Raw genomic sequence first — 20026 nt, forward strand, 5'->3', positions numbered from 1 at the left:
TTGTGTGGGAGAAGAATGGAACCGAGCCTGTGAACGTACTTGTGAGCAACATCATGGAGGTTAGTTACATAGGATACATCGCCAGTTCCAGTCATTTCATAAGCAGTTACCAGGCCATGAACACGGGTTCTTTCCTTTAGCTAATCTATTAGAGTCGATGAGATCATGGAGCTTGTAATCACCCCTTACTAACTCTACATGAGGTCGTCCACCCATACTAACTCTTCCCTCTGCAAGGGATGCTCTTTGTATGCCCCGTAAAGCCGAAGGAGCGTTTCTTTAGTTAAGCAGGGCTAGTAAAGGACATCATCAAGAGCCTCGTGAAAGCTCCAGATGCATAGAGCAGAGATAGAGGATGGTAGCAGCCGTATGTGGGGGTTGTTATCACATTAGTAAATCCATACCCCGCATTGATAAAGACTGTGGAATGTGGAACAGCTTCCGTATAGCCGAGGTGAGTGTCGTCCAGATTCCTGTGCGTATCCACCGACTATTCATTCAAGAAGGTATCGGTACTGCTACTTATTGTACATAATCCTTCCCAGTACTTTGTCTAGTCCATAGGGTGATATTCATTGTATTTATCCATAGTAGCAAAATCCTAATCCATGGGAATATTGCCTAGCATTACTCCTCTCCATTCTGCTTTCGCCAAAAGACCCGGTAGTGGCGCCCCTGGCCGAGCTGTGAGATCTCTCTCACCTCTTCCGGGGTCAGCTGAAATGTAAGAACATGAAGGAACTCCTGCAGTCGAGATTCCTTGCTACTCGTGGTGACTGCCACATCTCCGCGGTCGATGGACCATCTGAGTAGAATTTCTCCTTCCGTGACCTTGTACTTTGCAGCGAGTTCCGCCACCTTTGCATCCACTGGCCCTCCTGGCGCACGCAAAATGGGAGTCAGGGGACTGTAGCTCGCTGTCTTGACCCCCCTTGCCTGTTGGAAGCGGAGCAGCTCTTCTTGCTGCAAATAGGGGTGGTGCTCGATTTGGTTGATGACGGGTGCAATCTTCGCAGTTTTAAGTGTGGTCTCCAGATGTGACTGGTGGTAATTCGATACACCGATCGCTTTGGCCTTTCCAGCTTGCTGGACCTTCTCCATGGCTGCCCATGCTTGTTGCAGCTCCTCGTCACTTTTTGCGAAGAACGGTGAATGGATCAGGTATCTGTTGCGTTACGTTAGGCATACAATACATTTGATTGACATCTTGCCATCCATGCACTCACAAGTCCACGTAATCGAGTTGAAGTTTGCGCAAACTCTGGTCGATGGCATTTGGGATATCCGCAATGTTTGTAATCACCTTCGTTGTGACGAAGAGTTCTTCGCGTGGAATTCCGCTCTCCTTAATTGCTACACCCAGCTCGGCTTCGGTGCCGTAGACCTCGGCGCCATCCAAATGACGGTATCCCAGTCGGATTGCGGTCTTGATCGCTTCCACTAATTCGCGGTTGACCGAATCGTCGCCATGTTTGTACCAGGCTGTACCGGTGCCGTAGGCGAGCTGTCGGCATCGGTTAGTTTACAAGAAGCCCCATCTGCGAGAGATCTTACCACCGGTATAGAGACGTTGTCATTAAGCTTTACACGTGGTGTTTCGGGGATCGAAATGCTCGCCATTTTGAGAACAAATACAGGAGATGGAAAAGTGGGCAAAGTGTGGGCTCTCGAAGTGGGTGGGCCCGTTATTAAGAAGTCGAGGAGCGCCGTAATTCCGCATACAATCACGTCTTCAGCAATTCGTCATTCAGCAGTGGGATGTGGAGCTGATCCCCCACTCTTCACACGACCAATCCGCATGCTAATATTCGCGCTCTGATCCTGTCATGGCCCACTTAGGTATGGCTGTGGATAATCATCGAGGTTGTAGAAACCAGGGTTTCCATGGCCACGTGGTGCCCTAGATCAATTGACAAGGAAGTGAGAAAGAAGCGGGTTGATTTACGACCCACATTCAACTGGTGTATCTTCCAGAGAGATATTATCGTTGAGATGCATAGTCAAAATGAAGTATGGATTCCGAGTCTCCCGGGTCGGTTAATTTTATTATCGTTTTGGTCTGCTTGTGGAAGGTACTCGCAACTGGCTACGACATGTATATATCCTATGATGAAGCAAGAACGGTAGTAAGGAAAAGGCGATTGAGATATTGAGTTTTAGAAAGTCGTGAGAAGTCTACTTTTATATTTCTATAATACTCTTGCATTGCGAGATACATATATTGCTTCTTGGTGGCCAAATTATCATTGGGAGGAACTGAAGTTGTTTTGAAGGCATTGCAATGGAGTATTTATTTTATAGATCCGCCTAAATAGACAGGGGATGGTCTCAACTAATGGTGTTCAACTTGTCATGATACTAGTTGAGTATCTTGATAATGTAGCAGGGCCCCGAACAAAGAACTGAGAATAGTGAAGATGTCTAATATAAGACCAGTTACCTAGATCATTGAACAAATTCTACCTATCCCCGCAAATCTTGACTTAGACCTTGAATGAACCACGTTGCCATACCCCCGCGCTCAAATCTACTGGCGATGACCGTGGGCCCGACGATGGCGAAGGGAACGGGTGTTGCGGCGTACCTTGGCAGCAGAAATAGTCAGAGTGTCGGAAATACCAGCTGTGCACACGGTGCCAGCGGCCATGTTTTGCGATGCATCCCACTGTCCGTTCACGCAGCGCTGGAAGGCTGTGCCACCGTTGCAGTACCAGGCACCCTCGTCACTGCAAGAACCACTGAGGACACCCGAGGTAGTAGACGAGACTGAAGAGGCCGTGCTAGCCACGTCGTCAGCCACCGTCGTTGTCGTTGAAGAAGCGATCTGAGTCGTCTGGGATGGAATAGATGGTGCCACGGCGGCGCTCGTCTCGACCGCGACCTCAGTGGGTGGGGTGGTGATGGCAGCGGGGGTGGTTGACGTGGTCGTGGTAGCAGCCGCCGCTGCTGTTGCAGTAGCCGTGCTTCCAGCGGTATAGAGAGAGGGGCCAGGAATGGTATAGGAGCTGATACTCTGCCAGATATTGACGTAGATACCAGGGTCCGTGTCCTTGTAAAGGGCCGTACCCAGAGTACCACTGGGCGTTGCGGTACCGCTGCCGGTGACTTGCAAGTTGATGCACTGAGGATAGTTCTGCGCACCGTCTAGGTCCTCAGCGCCATGAAGAGCAATAATCTCGTGGCGCAGGACATAGTAGCCCGCCTCAAGATCAGTGGGGATGGTGACGCTGCGGCTAAAGCTGTCATCGATCAGCTGGTCCGAAGCCCATGTGCCGGGGACATCCGTGTCATCGATCAAGCCTCCAGCGTCGATCTTGAAGAACTCCAGTGAGGTCTTATCGACGTCGGAGCACGAGCCACTACACTTGGCCAGGTAGGTAATGACGGGGCCATGGTGATCGTCGGGCCAGGTGTTCCAGGTCATTTTGACAGTTCCACCGGGAGCCACCGGAGCGGAGAGCGCACCAGGCGCAGAGCCACGATGGCAGACGATGTCGGAGCTGTCGTACGCAGTAGGGGCGACATAGCCGTCATCCGTTGCATTGGTGGACCAGGCGATCAGTTCGGGGGGGTCGGACTCGTAGTAGTAAGTGTCGACCAGGTAGCCACCATAAGTGGTACCATCGACCTCAATACTTGAGACATAGCCGTGGCCCGCGACCAGCGAAACTGAGGCCAGCAGCACGCTTGCTACTTTAGAGAGAGACATGTTCAGTCAACGAGAATAGACAACGAAGGAGTGAAGGACAAATGACTTCAGTCAATGAAGTCGCCGTAGGAATATAAAGAATGGAAGAATACTTCAATCAATGAAGTTTCGCTGAATAGAAGAGGCGAGAACAAAACCTTCTGGAACGAGATGATATCTGGACCGTTATCCTAGCAGGGCTTATCAGCTTATTTAACAAATTCCCTACCCTGCCTGTAGAGAAACGTACCGCACGAATGAATGACAGAGTCTCCTGGCTGCTCTAAGCGAAGGACCACCAGTTTAATGAATCAGGAGTATGGGGAAGTCTCCATTTGCAGCACTTTTGATACCACACGGTCGCCTCCCCGAAAATGATGGATCCTAACCGGAGACGGGGGCCGTCAGCTACATGTCGAGCTCATCCTGTGACTCGTTTCTTGTCCGAGTGGAAAACTGGCGATGCCTGTATATGGCACGTAAGCTTGGCTACATTCAAGCTTCTAGTCAAACACCGGGTGTCTGAGAATCGCGCCTAGGGGCATTGAAATTGCACCGACGATCTAAGCGAGATCGGACATCAGATGCCGGTACCAATCATCAATGGTAGCCCGCCCTTCTCCACCAGCTAAAAACGCGATGACGCAGCTTTCCTTACTCTGGAGTAAATTGGCCAAGGAGAAATCGGTTAACTAAGTCCTTTAGAGTATTTAGTAACGTGAACTGGATCGGCTGAGAATCTTTCCCGAATTCAAAAATCCGGGAGCCTACGGTGGGTGGAAGTACCATTTACAACGTTGTTTCTTCGTCCTTGGTGTCTTTCTCTCTTTTACTTCTTCACATGCCCAATGGATTGCCGCCGGCTGGCTTGTTTTAAAGAAAGAAAGAAAAAAAAAGCTTTGAGGAGTGAGTACTTACATAGAAGTCAGCAAGGAGAAAAAGACAACCACCATCACTGAAATCAGCGCCTGGGATGGGTAAATATTTAAGCGGGAGAGCGCTCACCAAGAGACCGATGCCCCAGCGAGCAAGTTCTGGATCTCTCAACCCCAACAGATCAACTACAACTTCATTCCAGCGGCTGCTTGGGGAAAAAGAAAAAGAGATATAGGATATGTCGAAACAAATCTAATCCATGTGCACGGTCTGGTTGAGTGGAAAAGTAACGCTCAATAGTAGGCCAGTACATAAAGCTGCAGTCGACGAGCGTAATATAGTAATTCAACCAAGGAAGTTTGGGGAGAAGATTCGCAGATCTTGTTAGCACTGACGGATATAGCTTGAAGAAATGATTCTTGTAATCTCGATTTTATAATACGGATCACGATTCACAATCTAATGATTCTCATCTTTGCCAGCAGTCTAAAGATGCTGATATTAATTAAACAGCTGTAGAGCGGCGAAGTTGTAACTTCTTAACTGGGACTGCTTGAGTAAAAACAATACACAGCTTGTTAACACTGAATACTCTTTATTAACTATTTAGTTCACAACACCGACCCAGATCTCCGCAAAAAGACAAAATAAAACGCTTTTGGATAGAGATACTTATATCAATACCAGACTTCTATCTAGACAACAAACAGCCTGCTAGCCTAGTGCTATATATATGCCAAAGTACACTGCCCGGAATTATAGAAGCATAAAGGTTGCAACTGTTGGCTGGACCCCAGTAGAAACAAATCTTACCCCCTAGCGTCCTGGGGGCGCCTTATTCTCGCAAGGTCGAAATTAACCTACGAGCATGTCTTCCGTACCAGTATTATAGTAGTAGATCGAGACATCACATATCTCTTTGAGACCAGTAGACGGCACAGGGAAAGAGATCTTAAGAGGAATTCAGTTACACACGACCGTCCATGATTGGGCCGGAAAGTGATAAGTATCCCAACATCCCTTATTGCTGGAGCGGGACTTGTGAGGAGAACCCGTACACGAAGAAGAAGAAGAAGAGTGCAGTGGAACAGGTTGCCTCGGCAAAGTCATACGTAGTCGTGTTTTCCTGGGCAAGATCGCCAGCAAATGCAGTGTCATGGGGGGGCATCGTAGTGAACATCGGCCGTGGTGTGGGTGATGTTAGTCCTGTGTTGACCCTTGTCGTTCTCTCCCCCAGTGTCGAGTCTTTTGGTCAACACAATACTACGCCTCCATGGCCGAACGGACGTTGGACCGTGGAAAGTGTTGTAGGGCTTGGCTAACTCTGTGCCCCGGTTTTGAGGCGGCGGCGTCTGTGAACAACCCCGAGGAGGTCTATCAACAAGTCCCCGTTAGCGTCTCCGCAGTCGCTAATGCTATCCCGGCTGGGCCATACCTGGCAGAAGTTATTGTGACTTGAACTTTGGTTACAGCCATGGTAGAGTCGCAAATTAATGCGGTCTAGACTGGATCAAACGAAATAGTCATCATGAGACGAGTGTTGCTCGATAGATTTCCCAATGCCGGAATGCTCCTCGAGGAGTTGAGAAAGAGATTCCCAAGATATACCTTCTACGGGTCCCTGTATCTCCCTTGGCCATGACTTACTCCTGCCTCCGGAGACATAAAACCATGAAGTCGGCTCGTGGATGCAAATTGTCCCAGACAAAATACGAGTTGGGTGGCAAAAGCCACAACCGAAGCCCATCGACTGATGACATCAAGACCCAGGAAACCCAACTTGCCGACGTATTTGAACTCCGCGTTCGACCTGTAAACATCGCCGGCAATTGCGTTCTGCTCTAAGATCAAGTATTCGACAGGCACTCACGATGACAAGTCGCGGACGAACAAGTGACGCTCTGAGCGTTCTCTCTCTTTGTATCCACGTCATTCAATGCGCCAGTGCTATTATTGTGCTGGGGATTACAGCTTGGGCGGTCCAGCACACCAAAACTACGACTGTGATATATTCCCTGGTCATTGCAAGTCAACCCGATTGACTCCTAGCTCGACCGTTCATCTAACAATAGGGTATTAGGCGGTTCTGACACCTGCAATATACGGAATCACCTTGGTGATAAGCTGTGTTGCCAGGCGTCGCAAAGGCAATTTCCTGCCTGTGTTGGCGTTTGACTTGGCATTCTCGTATCTGTGCGTCGATGATTACCCCCAAACTCCATCCCATAGCCTCTACGCTAACCTCTCTACTGTAGTTGGCTGACGGCCTTTATTCTCTTGGCTCGTGACTTTAACCATGTCGGCTGTCGCGTCGTCCTCTGGAACGGGGAAACCGTTTGCAGCAGGAAGTACGCGGCTGAAGCCTTCAGCTTTATCACCTTGTGAGTCTCTTCGAGATCGTTTGAAGGAAGTGGTTCTCATTCTGTATCACAGCATTGTAACATTGGCATCTTTTCTTGTTGAGTTTGCATTTATGTATGAAGTTAAAGGCGATACGGGTGCGGAGGAAACCAGGGAAGTCGGCAGTGATGATATGGGCGCATTGTCGCGAAATCTCCACAACTATGGGCTGATGCCATAAGCTGAAGACGGAATATGTTAGAGCTTGATGGTTGATTGGCAGCCATTCAACTCGAAAAGGGTTGACTATACGAAGAAACCCGCTCTGTGCCATTGTCATTAACACTCAGCTCGTCTGTCAAGAGGCGGACATGAATTAAGGGCCCTGCATTGCCGACATATCCGCTGGCGATTCTCCTATTAATACATCGGGGGAAAGCCTCGATTCATCTATTTCCAGACTTCATCAAATCCGTCCCCACCAGCTCGTAGTTGAAGATTACCAGGTTGGATACTCTCACGAGACATAGTCATGCAGTGCCTCCCAGCCAACTATAGACCTGCTGTCTCTTTTTGGTAGTAAACGGGGCAAGTGTCAAATTAAGACTTAGACCTAATTCTCCAGCTAGCACTGGCTAGGCTGAGCAGAACACGATGAGCTTCCTACACAATCCACCAATAAGCATGACATATATCGCTCAAGCTTTCAAGATCACTTGCATGAGTATTATCCAGTCTCTAGGTCTTGCAATGTCCAGAGCTGCCAATACAATCCCCTTCGACTGACTAGCTCCTCATGAGAGCCACAATCGACAATCTTTCCCTGGTCCATCACGTAGATGCAATTCGCGTGGGTGATGGAGGCCAGACGGTGCGCGACTGCAATTGTTGTCCGCTCTCCTCCGGTAGCACGGAGAGCAGTTTGGACATGCTCCTCGGAAAGTGCATCCAGTGCAGATGTGGCCTCGTCCAGGAGCCTTGAGAACGGTCAGTTAGATTTGCATCTGCCGACAGCAGTAAATAAGTACATACAGGATCTTAGGCTTCCGGAGTAGTGCCCTGGCAATGGCGATTCTCTGTTTCTGCCCTCCGGACATCTGACTGCCTTTGCTACCCACCGGCGTATCAAGCCCGTTGGGAAGGGAGATCTGGACAGGAATTAGCTACCTTCAAACAATATAACCCAGTAGTGTAAGGCGCCCGGCCACTAACAATGAACTCATGAATATTCGCGCTTTTACAAGCGGCCGCGATTTCACCCTCGGACAGGTTCTCCTCGTTGCTCAGCAAGCAGTCACGTATTGTGCCGCCAACCATCCACTCGCCTTGTCCGACGAACGACATTGTACGTCTGAGATCGGCTAGATGATACCCACGGACATCCATTCCACCCACCAGAACAGTGCCGCGGGTGGGGTTGTAGAAGCGTTCGATCAGGTTTAGGATGGTGCTTTTTCCACTTCCGCTGGGGCCGACAATGGCAGTAAGTTGACCGTGTTCGGCCGTGAGGTTAATGTTTCGTAGAACTGTAGAAGGACCACGGGGAGAGGAAAACTCGAAGTCCACCGAGGACAGTATCACACCTGTTGAGATTTCTCCAGGAACGTCACCGTGCTGGAGGCGCACGTCGATTGTTGGCCGGGTGAAAAGAAGGTCAGCCAGCTGAGCTGCCGCGCTACGGGCCCCTGCAATATCTGGCGCATACGAGAAGACCATCCCAGCCGCCTGGGAGCTCCAGACAATGGCCGTGAAACAGATAAAGAATTGCTGCACGCTGTACTCGCCAGACGCAACGAGCTTGACTCCGCCGTACCAGAAGAGAAATCCAGTGACCCAGAAGACTAGAGACTGACTAGCCGCGTACGTAATGCTTGATACGAGGTTGAAGCGCAGGGTTCGAGGTTGCTCGGCCTGAAGCTTCTCACAGTATCGATCGACAATCCGATCTGCGATACGCAGAGAAGCGATCGTGGTAGTTGCCGAAACAGCCTCACACGCTGCACCTGCTGCATCGGTGACTCGCTTCGCGTGGGACTCCGCCCATGAGATGACCCAGAACCGTAAGAACCCACAGGTGAGCAGAATGGGAATGGTAGATGCGGCCACTAGCCCCAGCTTCCACCCGAAGGAGCAGGCAACGGCGATGGCCGCTACGAGTGTCATGACACTGTTGAGGATTGCCCCAAAGGTGGTCCCACTGACACCCGCTAGCTTGCTTGCTTCGGTTGCCAGGAACGCGGTTAGAGTTCCAGACGAGTTCTCTACTTGGTTGAAGAAGGACATGTCTTGGTTGACAAGAGAGACGAACGCATTGGTGCGTGTTCGGTAGACCAGTCGGGAGCTAGTGATGGCAAAGCAGATTCCTTGGATCGTGTAAAAGACGAACTGGCAAAGTCCGAGAACAACATACATCAGGGCCCAGAATTTGGGATCATGGCCGTCAGTTGCTAGACTTGGGGATGCAATGGAGACTACTGCGTTTCCGAATAGTATCGCTTGCGTGGGGTACCCTGCACCGGCAAAGGCACTCGCAAGGATCCCAATGAGCATGAATAGCCGCTCAGGTTTATTCAGATGCCAGACTATCTTCACAAGTCCCCATGAAGACCTCTCTGCCGAACCGCCGATGGAGTCTGTCACCGGTCCAGCATTCTCTGGCTTTTGGGCAGACCCTTTCTCTCTCCATTTGCCTGGTCTCGGTCGTAATGGCGGACGGGCCTGTGCAATTTCCTGGGCTCGAACAAGACTTGCGTACTTCAAGCCCCGGGAGATCAGCTCATCGTGGGTTCCTTGCTCGACGATCTTCCCGTGTTCCATGAGCGCAATCTTATTGGCAGTTTGGACGGTCGACAACCGATGTGCAATTATTACCATGGTCCGCCCCTTCGAGACCCTCCGCAAAGCCTCTTGGACCGCTTGTTCGTTTTTGGTATCTAGTGCAGAGGTCGCCTCATCAAGGAGCAGGATAGGAGGATTGGAGATAACCGCTCGCGCAATAGCAATCCTTTGGCGTTGGCCACCTGAAAGAAGACCTCCAGCTTGACCGACTCTCGTGGAGTATCCCCCAGGTAGGCTTAGAACGAAATCATGGATATTTGCTAGTTTGGCTGCCTCATGCACCTTCTCCATTATGGTGTCCTGGTCAAGCTGTGTAACCCTTAGAATATGGCCCATATAACAATCAGCCTTACAAACTTACATGATCAATGTCTGCCCCTAAGCCATATGAAATATTATCAAGAATCGAAGTGTCGAATAGGAATGGGTCTTGCGCAACGAACCCAATTTTAGATCGCATCCAGTGGAGATTCAGTCGACTGATACTATGCCCCCCAAGCAATACGTTCCCTTCCAATGGATCATACCATCTGTGGATGAGGGCCAGCAGTGTCGATTTGCCAGCGCCCGAGGGACCAACAATTGCCATGGACGTCCCAGCTTCAATCTGCAAGTTAAGTCCGTTCAGAACGGCTGCAGTCTCTCGAGAAGGGTATGCAAACCGAACGCCCTGAAATTCAATGTCACCTTTGAATGAGGGGAGTATCACCCCGGAATTTGTTGACGCATCAAGCGGCGAGACACGATCGACTGTAGTATAGATCTTGGCGGACATCGCCTTAGCTTGCATGGCTGAGGCCGCAAATGGAGCAGATTGGCCCAGCAGAACTCCAGCCATAGTGCATGTCAGCAAAACAGTCACGATATCCGACAGACTTGATTCTCCCTTTTGTAGGAAGCGATTTCCCTGCCAGAACTTTGAATGATATGGTGAGTTGCCATCCGCACAACACTGGTAGATTCACCTACAGCAAGTCCATACCCCCAGAGAATCACCGTCATCGTGAGAGCTATCATCATTGCCATGGATATTTTGCTCCGGAGATCGGCTCCCAATGCTGGGATTAGCATCTGTTCGTATCGCTTGGACAACCGTCCCTGCGCGCCATCTGCGATTATGCTGCGGGCGCATGAAAATACATCCTCAGCAAAGTCCGCCGATTTGGCATAAACGGTGCCACTTCGTTGCTGCATTCTTCTCATGTAGGCTCCCAGTGTCCCCATGATTGCAATCATTCCAATGGGCATGGAGATCAACACTAGAGCCAGACGCCAATTACGAGATAGCGCAATTATCAGCGCCGCCACAAACGCAAACAGACCGGTCAATAGGATGCTGACTTTGTGCGACCAGGTGTCAAGTATGAGACTAATATCATTCGTGATGCACGCAGTCACCTCCCCCGGACCCATAGACTCAAAATATGCGGCATCCTGCCTGAGGAGCGCAGACAGATACGCCCTCCGTAGACGATAGGTACTGGACTCAGCGACCCGCGTAAACCCCAAAGTACTAAGCGACAGCCCAACGAACGAAATGATTCCTCTCCGAGGTCAGTTCAATTTGCTTATGGATGGAGGGGTCGAGGTTATACCCAGATAGATGAAATACACGGCCAGATGGCGGGTATCATGCTCCAAGTCATCCGAGGACGTTTTATCCTTGAGGAAATCGCTGAAATGTTGGGTGAAGGCTCCAATGACCACCTGTGACGCCGCAAACTCAGCAGGCTCCTGTCCTGGAATGCAGAATAAGACTTACAGGAACGGTGGATAGGGCCGCTCCGGCCACAGCGGCCGCGACAGCGCCCAAGGCCATCGTTACCCGATCGGCCGTGGTGGCATATCGAAGCATTTTTCGCTAATTGCTATCGTCTCCATTGCCCCGAGGCGCTACCATGAATACCTCGTGAGACAATTTGACCAAAGATCAGTTCTCAGGGGGACGAGGGACAGGCATATCTAGGGGTAACTGATGAAAGGGGCTCGTGCCTGGAAGAAGAGAAGATGAGCGCGCCAAACTTAGTACATTCCAGTGCGTCTGGGTTTGAGACAAGTCCATGGCTATCGTCCCCACTTGGATAAACATCAGATGAACCTTAGCTATAAAGAAAAGAAATTCCCAGAACTGGAAATGGCCAGGCGACCGTATAGAAATCCTTCTCCTGCAGCCCTAGAACGCCATTTTGTTTCCACTGCGTCCCAATCTTTTCTTCCCTCAGAAACCCTCACTCTCCTTGTTGATGCGTGGGGTTTTCTACACAGACCATATAGCCCCTGGCGTTTGCGGCAATTTGCTAAGGTTCAACACCTCTCCCAGCACCTAAAACAGCGGCATTTTATGATATCTTCACCCGTCTTGGGAGAGCGACCAGCAACAGATCGGGAAGCTAGGTTAGCCGATGTATGCCCGAGATCGAGCGAGCCAGGGTCCATATAATCTCTGATGTGTCCTCCAGTGGGAGATCCGTCGTTTGGGAGTCCAGGGACGACAGCAAGAACCTAATCGCACAGGTCAGGAACACGGGTCGATCCATCATATTTTGACGCCCTCCTTGCTTCCCTGAACATTTGCTTTTTCCGAATACAGAGCGCCCCATTGTGAGATCCAGATATTCACGCGGAAATCCTTGCATTACGCTACCGAAATCGTAGGTGTTGACAGCAGCACGAGTCGGTCGGGTGCAGACATATTTATATATTTTCCAGTCATCTCAGTAGGCGACTGGTCAAAGGCTCTTTTTAACCCAACAGGATTCGGCATTGAACAGTATGCAGGCCACGTTTCCGACCAATATCGACCGCAGGAAATGCCGTCGGGTTGTCCCAATGAAAGTGCTAGTGCTTGGGTTGAGCAGGACCGGCACAGATTGTAGGTTGGCATCATACACACCGCTGGAACTTGCGCATCCTGACCACCATAGCGATTAAGAAGGCTTTACTGAAGCTCGGCTATTCGGATGTATATCATGGTTACACCGCTGCGACAGAGAATCCCCGAGACTGTGAGATGTGGCTTGACGCAATGGCTGCCAAGTGGGATGGGATAGGAAAACCCTTTGGCAGAACAGAATGGGACCAGCTCCTCGGCCATTGCCAAGTATGGAACACTCAAACAATTCAAATGCTATATGATATGTAAGCTAATGAACCCCAGGCGGTTACCGATATACCCGCCGCAGTATTTGCCAGAGAACTCATAGAAGCATACCCTGAGGCGAAAGTCATCCTAACAAATCGCAACGCTGAAGAATGGCATAGGTGAGAAGGGCAACCTTGACCGAAATGCCTGAATATCGGGAGCTAATAAACGCACAGATCTGTGCAAGCCACTCTTTTCAAGAACGTTTTCCATCCCTGGTCATCGGTCGTAGACACTCTCGCCATCCTCACTCGCAGTCCAAATCGATTCACTCGCAAGATGTTCATCCGCGCCTTCACAGACTACTTCCAGGGCGATTTCCAGCTCCATGGTGTTTCCGTTTATGAGACCCATTACAAAATGGTGCGCAAGATGGTACCGCGGGAGAACTTACTTGAGTATCAGGTCCGGGATGGATGGGAACCATTATGCAAGTTTCTGTCCAAAGATGTCCCTGAGGGCGTTCCCTTTCCAAATGGAAATGACAGCTTTGAAACCACGAATCGGATTTGGGCGTTGGTAAATAGTGAGTGCCAGCGACTCTTGGGACTTCTCTTCCATATTTTAGCCGCCATGGCGCTCCTTTACGCCTTTGGCACAGGTGCATTTATAGATATTGCGCTTTCGATGATATCTGCAGTTGAGAAGTGAGTACATAAGTTAAATAGTAATTTTTAATAGAGGAGGGGAAGAAGATCTATCGTGCGGCGAATTCAGCGACATGGGTGTCTACAAACTTGCTATTATCTTTATATATTACCTATCGATTTGCCTGTGGGTGATACAAAGTAATAATTCTAGTAAAATTCATTTTCCTTTAGGGTAGAATTTCTCCCCTCGCAATTTTACCAATTCGCAAGCGCCAGTCAGTGGAAGAGACGCTGGCCATCACGGTTGTGGACTTCATATCCTCTTACTCTGTCCAATTTCACCTACGATCGATTTAGTACCAGACACGCAGCCCAGTAGGTATGTGACAGGGAAAGACAGCGGAAAGCTACCCTATGGCTTCACCATTTCCCCCGTGGTGTTCCTACCGTTGTCAATAATGATCTGCTAACCGGGCATCAACACCAAGGATATCCTTCCCACTTACCGCGGCTCTGATTACGATACGCCTGTGTCTCGCAACGGCGCCGGACGACATACCGAGGGTATAATGGTGCTCCGACATAATATATATACATATGCCAGAGGGCAAATAGGCTATGATGATTTCTACCTCCAACTGCATAGTCTGCACCGCAAACCGACGGCATCGGGGCCGTCATCCACTTCGAATCGACATTCCCCTCCGGGAAAGCAGTGCGAGGGTGTGGCTGATAGACCGGTACTAGACATCAAGGTTTGGTGTCGTCCACCAATGAGCGACAATACCATGGTCAAGTAGAGGGGAAATCAAAATGGTTCAGCGCTTGGCTCCGGCTTCCTTAATCGAGATCCGAGGTTTTGTCGATCAGGGTTGCGGGGGTGGCTTTCATATGCCACGGCTGATCAACGAGGGGCCGATCTCAGAGGCTTAAGAAAGGAAAAGCAGCCCTGCAGTAACTATCACGCCGGGCTTCACTTTGAGTAGTGGATATTTCCTTGTATTCTCCCTGAGCTCTCTCGCCGTGCGCCTCGGTTCTTACTGTCTTTACACCATGCTGCCACCAACGCTCCAGGATACGTAGGCAATCTTTCGTCGGACCAGGAAGCTAAATTGCGCCAAATCTGGTCCATCATCTTAGCCCTGAATGATCTCCCGCAGCCAGAATTTCACGATGTGAGTTTGGAGACCCAAGAGAAGCAGCCTCGGCCGGTCCACCGTCGGAGCTCGTCTCTGTCGAAGACAGTGTCCAACACGAGCAACTCAAACCTTCCAAAGGATCTAGATCAGATCCTACTGCGTCTGGGAATCAACAGCAGCGAGCTAAAGTCCATCCGCGACTGCTTGAACCGGGCCTCGGTCAATGAGATCCGCCGCAGTTTGTTGAGTACCGCCAAACAAGATCACCCCGACGGCTTGCTCCTCCGTTTTATCCGGGCTCGTAAGTGGGATGTCAGCAAGGCTTTCGCGATGATGCTCGAAGCTTTGGTGTGGCGCGTGAAAGAGCAGCATGTGAATGAGATGGTCGTTTCTAACAGCGAACTGCGTGCGTTGACAGAGGCACAGGATAAGTCGCATCCAGAGAAGGCGAAGGCCGGTAGTGCATTTCTGGCGCAGATGCGCATGGGCAAATGCTACGTTCATGGAACAGACCGTGCCGGTCGCCCGATCGGAATCGTGAAGGCCCGACTGCACAACCCGAAAGCACAAAGCGAAGAAGTGATCAAACGCTATATCCTGCATGTCATCGAGTCCGCACGACTCGTCCTGGTCCCCCCAGTCGAATCCGTGGTACGTACCCAGTTGCTCTTCCCGTTTACCAGACACAACGCCTGAGGTGCAGTCGTCCACATTCCAGAGGATCCCATTAACACGATGTAACAGAACATTATATTCGATATGACTGGCTTTTCCCTCTCCAATATGGTGGGTACCCTGGGCGCTATCGATTACGGATCGTACATGGCTGACGATTGTTTCCTGCTTAGGAATATGCGCCTGTGAAGTTCTTGATTGATTGCTTCCAGGCCAACTATCCCGAGTCCCTGGGAGTCATGTTGATTCATAATGCGCCATGGATCTTCTCAGGTGGGTCAACTTGCGTCTTCATTCTCCCATGGAACGTTAACGGAGTGGTGCATAGGAATTTGGAGGATTATCAAGGGGTGGATGGATCCCGTGATTGTATCCAAGGTCGACTTCACCTACACTGCGGCAGACCTCGAGAGGCATATCGCCCCCGAGCACCTTGTGAAGGAGCTAGGTGGAAAGGACCAATACGAGTACCAGTTCATTGAGCCGGTAGAAGGCGAGAATGAGAGGATGGCAGATACTGTGGCCCGGGACGCCCTCCTTTCGGAGCGTGAGCAGATTGGCGAAGACCTACTGAAAGCGACTGCCGAGTGGATCGAGGTCGCAGACGAGGGCGACTCGGTGAAGATTGCCGCTGCCAAAGAGCGCAGAAATGCTATTATTGAACAAATGAGACTCAATTACTGGAAGCTCGACCCGTATGTTCGCGGCCGCGGTCACTTGGACCGCGCGGGTGTGATAGGTGAGGGTGGAAAAGTCTCATTCTATCCCACTGCAGAGTCCGAGGTGGAAGTGACAGAGACCAAGGCAGTAGCAGTGAAATACATCGCAAGTTCACAGGTCAAGGTGGTGAATACTCCAATCTAGGCTGGAGGTAATGTCGGCTTGATTACCTTTCGTCATATCGGCTGTGCTGTTTCCTTATACGATCTACACATGATTATAATGATGTTTTTTTTTGTTAGTCCATAATACAGACCTTTTCCTGCTTATTTAAGAGATACAAAGGGCTGAACATCCCCAATGCACTCCCCATATTACCTGGGTCAAAGAAGCAAGCGCCCATCGTGTGTAGTTGCTCTCACCCTTAGTATCTTTCAGCAGAAATCGCATAGCAAATATCGGGACAAACGCCGAAGAGCGCGGCTTCGTATCGACGCAAATGTAAGCATTGAGCTTCTATATGTACTCACAGAGGAATTGGTGATCCATAAGGGAGCCACGGTGACATTCTCTCCCTGGGATATGCGTGTAGCGAACTATCGTAGTGACTGTCCTGTTGCTGAGAGGAAACAAGTTCCATGGACACGATCTCGAATAATATACCGGTTTGCGTTATACAGACCACCGGGATAGATTAAGGCGGGAGTGCGTATTTCTGACTGTATTCGCAATACTCTCTTTGGGAATGCAGGGACACTTCATGCGTGCCAAGAGAGAATTGCCAGCGAATCCCAGCCCCCGGAGGAGCCATTGAGCCACGTCTGATGTCGATCCAGGTGGGCTCCACATCGTACGCGGGCGGCCTGAGGTAGAGAGGGTCCCGGTCATAGCTGTGCATTCTGTTGGCATTCCTCATCGTACGGTGGACTCAATGGAAGTTCGGGACCATGTAAAGTATTACCAACTTTGCCAATACTACCAACATACACTATGGTTGACCCACTAAGTCTATTGGTAGAGATCCACTATGCTACTTAACCAATTATATTCTTTATCGTATGTAAGATAAAGCTCTGGATTATCGACTAGTATCCTGTTTTTAGGGAGCATCAGTGCCCTGAATGTAGAGACTAGGGACTATCAGTACCCTGTTTGGAGAAATTACTAGGGCTTTAGATTTCCCCCCCCCCGGGGTCATAGTATAATACTAGATAGGAGTATTCCAGGTGTAGTAGCAATATTTAGAGATAGTACAATACTATTTTGAGGAGCTGGTGGTCAATAGATTGAGAAGGATATGGTAGTCGTGGCTTCAATAGAAAACGCCAAGATTTCGGCTCATATTTTACATGGTCCGGAACGTCGATTGGCACTGAGAATCCTCTGATCGACACTTCGTAAAAATAACCGCTAGACCCACGGGGCATGATGGGCACAGCCGCATTGATAAATGTCAGTCTTTTATAAATAGGAAATTTGTGCCCTCCCCATGCTTTGTCTTTGCTTGTTCACGGCTAGATCTAACTTCTCCAATTCTGATCATGGGACTATTAGGTGCAAATACGCGAGGCATAGTACATACACTCTGCCTGGTCCTAGGGTTGGTCACAGCCACTCAGGGCCATCTCGTTCTCCATGACGACTCCTTTCAGCCAGACCATATCCTTCGAGTGACTGCTCAGAATTTCAACCAGGCATGCATGAACCGATACTCGGTCTTGGTAAATGGGTCGCTCCCAGGCCCTCAGCTGCAAATCCAGGAGGGTCAGGTGAGCTGGATCCGGGTCTACAACGACATGGAGGATCTAAATGTCACCATGGTACGGAACTGGTTCCCTCTTCCGGGCAGATGCAGTTATATTTACAGCGATCACAGCATTGGCATGGTCTTTCTGCGTTTACTGCGCCCTTCTCCGACGGTACGCCCATGGCGAGTCAATGGCCTATCCCCCCTGGCCACTTCTTCGACTATGAAGTCCGCCCGGAGGTCGGCTATGCTGGCACGTACTTCTACCATTCCCATGTTGGCTTCCAGGCCCTCACGGCCTGGGGGGCACTTCTTGTAGAATCGGCCCAACCCTCACCATACGAGTACGACGAAGAGCGCGTCATCGCTCTATCAGACTTCTTCGCTAAGACGGATGAAGAGATTGAGGATGGCCTCACCTCTACTCACTTCACATGGAGTGGAGAGACCGGCGCCGTCCTGGTGAATGGCCAAGGCCGATTGGCGAGTAATGCTACTGGGCCATGCAAGCTGGCCGCGATCAGCGTCGAGCCCGGGAAGACCTACCGTCTGCGATTTATTGGGGCAACTGCGCTATCCTTCGTTTCGTTGTCCATAGAGAGCCATGATATGTTTGAGATTATCGAAGCGGACGGCCACTATACCAAGCCTGTGAAGACAAGTTACTTACAGATATCCAGCGGCCAGCGCTATAGCGTGCTTCTCAAGACCAAGACCGAGGCCGAGTTGCAAAAGGCGAAGTCCCGACAATTCTACTTTCAACTCACCACCATAGGCCGGCCAACTGTCCTTACCGCCTATGCAGTTTTGGAGTATCCATCCCCTACCACGGCCGATCTCCTTACTGTCCCTGTCACTCCTCCACTCCCTGTAGCTAATATCACTTACGGTTGGCTGGACTACGCATTCGAGCCATACTACCCGGATCCGAACTTTCCAACTGCTGAGGAAGTCACCCGGCGCCTCATTATCAATGTTCACCAAAACGTCAGTGACCGGACCATCTGGCTTCAGAATGGGTACGACTGGGTGGAGACCTTTCCCAAGTCGCCCTATCTAGTCGATGTCTATGAAGGAAAACTAGATCTGGACGCCTCGTATAAGCGGGCAATTGCCAGTGGCTATGGGTTTGACAACCAAACCCGTCTCTTCCCTGCCAGGCTGGGTGAGGTTTTAGAGATTGTCTGGCAGAATCAAGGAGCGGTTACTGCCGGCGGTGTTGAGAACCACCCGTTCCACGCCCACGGCCGCCATTACTATGACATCGGCGGAGGGGATGGGCTCTACAACCTAACGGAAAATGAGCGCCGTTTGAAGGATACCCATCCGGTAACTCGAGACACGACTGTCCTGTATGCATACAGAAAGGCAACGACAGCTCTGCAACCATCTGGCTGGCGGGCGTGGCGTATCCGGGTGACGAATGCTGGCGTATGGATGGTACATTGCCATATCCTTCAACATATGTTAATGGGCATGCAGACAGCCTTTGCTTTCGGCGACCAGATGGCCATCAAGGCGCAGTCTGGAACTCCAGATGCAGGCTATCTGACATACGGCGGCTCGGCATATGGCAATGCCACGCATTGCCCACCTGTACGGCACTTTTTTGACTGACTGACTAGAGTTGGTTGAACCTATCAACGTACCAGTTGTGTTATTATATACGTATATAGATAGAATGGGCAATATTCGTTATGGCCTCGTAATCGAAGCCTAAAAATAACGGGGCACCATGGATAGTAAATAAATGTCCGACTCTCTCTATCGAGGCAGCTGGCCGTTTGGGGAGATTTTAGTCTTCACGATAGTGTTCGAAGGGGTTATTTTCATGGACCCCCGTGAGCCCCCGTCACGAACAAAGGACCATCGTCAGAGAAGTCTAGTCAGAGCACTGCGCGCTTCTCCTATCACCCAAATGTGATATAGATAGCACAGTTGGCACCATGCAACAGCGAAGCTGTTGCAACGATATGCATCATTGGATATTTACCCGGCTTGCTCACAAGGGGATAAGGGTGATGGTTATTGAATGCAACTATGGTGATAGTAAGCTTTTGGGCCAACGCCCAGTTATGGGAGAATGCCAAAACCTCTCGCTCGTCTGTGGAAGCACGAAGGAGTCTGCAGACCGGCACCCAGGGACAAGGGAAGAACCCATGTTCCGAAATGGTCCGTACAGTATAGGATCGCACTTGAAGCCGTTTCTTGAGAACGAGTAGCTCGAAGGGTGAAAAGACCCGGTCGAATGCCCCTATTTGAATTCCAATCAAATAGATTAAAGTATCAACAAAGCAGGGAGTAGGTAGTTATATCGGATCAAAAACTATG

The 20026-nt window shown here is 50.3% G+C and overlaps 6 protein-coding genes across 6 annotated transcripts; 3 read left to right on the forward strand and 3 right to left on the reverse strand.

The window, feature by feature from the left end:
- Positions 1–627: 627 nt before the first annotated feature.
- On the reverse strand, positions 628–1620 carry ABOM_004944 (aldo/keto reductase; the record flags this gene model as incomplete). The annotated part of the gene is made up of 3 exons (XM_022532073.1): positions 628–1165; positions 1227–1504; positions 1555–1620. 3 exons carry the CDS (start codon positions 1618–1620, stop codon positions 628–630), a joined length of 882 nt encoding a protein of 293 aa, XP_022389941.1.
- A 907-nt stretch (positions 1621–2527) lies between these two features.
- On the reverse strand, positions 2528–3709 carry ABOM_004945 (lytic polysaccharide monooxygenase auxiliary activity family 9 protein; the record flags this gene model as incomplete). The annotated part of the gene is made up of 1 exon (XM_022532074.1): positions 2528–3709. One exon carries the CDS (start codon positions 3707–3709, stop codon positions 2528–2530), a length of 1182 nt encoding a protein of 393 aa, XP_022389942.1.
- A 2726-nt stretch (positions 3710–6435) lies between these two features.
- Positions 6436–6949, forward strand: ABOM_004946 (uncharacterized protein; the record flags this gene model as incomplete). The annotated part of the gene is made up of 3 exons (XM_022532075.1): positions 6436–6567; positions 6645–6757; positions 6820–6949. 3 exons carry the CDS (start codon positions 6436–6438, stop codon positions 6947–6949), a joined length of 375 nt encoding a protein of 124 aa, XP_022389939.1.
- Positions 6950–7631: 682 nt separating this feature from the next.
- Positions 7632–11597, reverse strand: ABOM_004947 (ABC transporter ATP-binding protein; the record flags this gene model as incomplete). The annotated part of the gene is made up of 7 exons (XM_022532076.1): positions 7632–7881; positions 7937–8052; positions 8117–10051; positions 10104–10658; positions 10712–11286; positions 11338–11449; positions 11505–11597. The coding sequence occupies 7 exons, from the start codon at positions 11595–11597 to the stop codon at positions 7632–7634; spliced, it is 3636 nt and encodes a 1211-aa protein (XP_022389940.1).
- Positions 11598–12514: 917 nt separating this feature from the next.
- On the forward strand, positions 12515–16152 carry ABOM_004948 (uncharacterized protein; the record flags this gene model as incomplete). The annotated part of the gene is made up of 8 exons (XM_022532077.1): positions 12515–12614; positions 12667–12842; positions 12900–13003; positions 13061–13485; positions 14549–15264; positions 15358–15399; positions 15462–15561; positions 15617–16152. 8 exons carry the CDS (start codon positions 12515–12517, stop codon positions 16150–16152), a joined length of 2199 nt encoding a protein of 732 aa, XP_022389937.1.
- A 1337-nt stretch (positions 16153–17489) lies between these two features.
- On the forward strand, positions 17490–19312 carry ABOM_004949 (laccase; the record flags this gene model as incomplete). The annotated part of the gene is made up of 2 exons (XM_022532078.1): positions 17490–17768; positions 17825–19312. The coding sequence occupies 2 exons, from the start codon at positions 17490–17492 to the stop codon at positions 19310–19312; spliced, it is 1767 nt and encodes a 588-aa protein (XP_022389938.1).
- Between the last annotated feature and the right edge of the window lie 714 nt (positions 19313–20026).

Source organism: Aspergillus bombycis (genome assembly GCF_001792695.1).
Source record: "Aspergillus bombycis strain NRRL26010 chromosome Unknown contig00034, whole genome shotgun sequence".
In the NCBI taxonomy this organism is placed as follows: Eukaryota; Fungi; Ascomycota; class Eurotiomycetes; order Eurotiales; family Aspergillaceae; genus Aspergillus; species Aspergillus bombycis.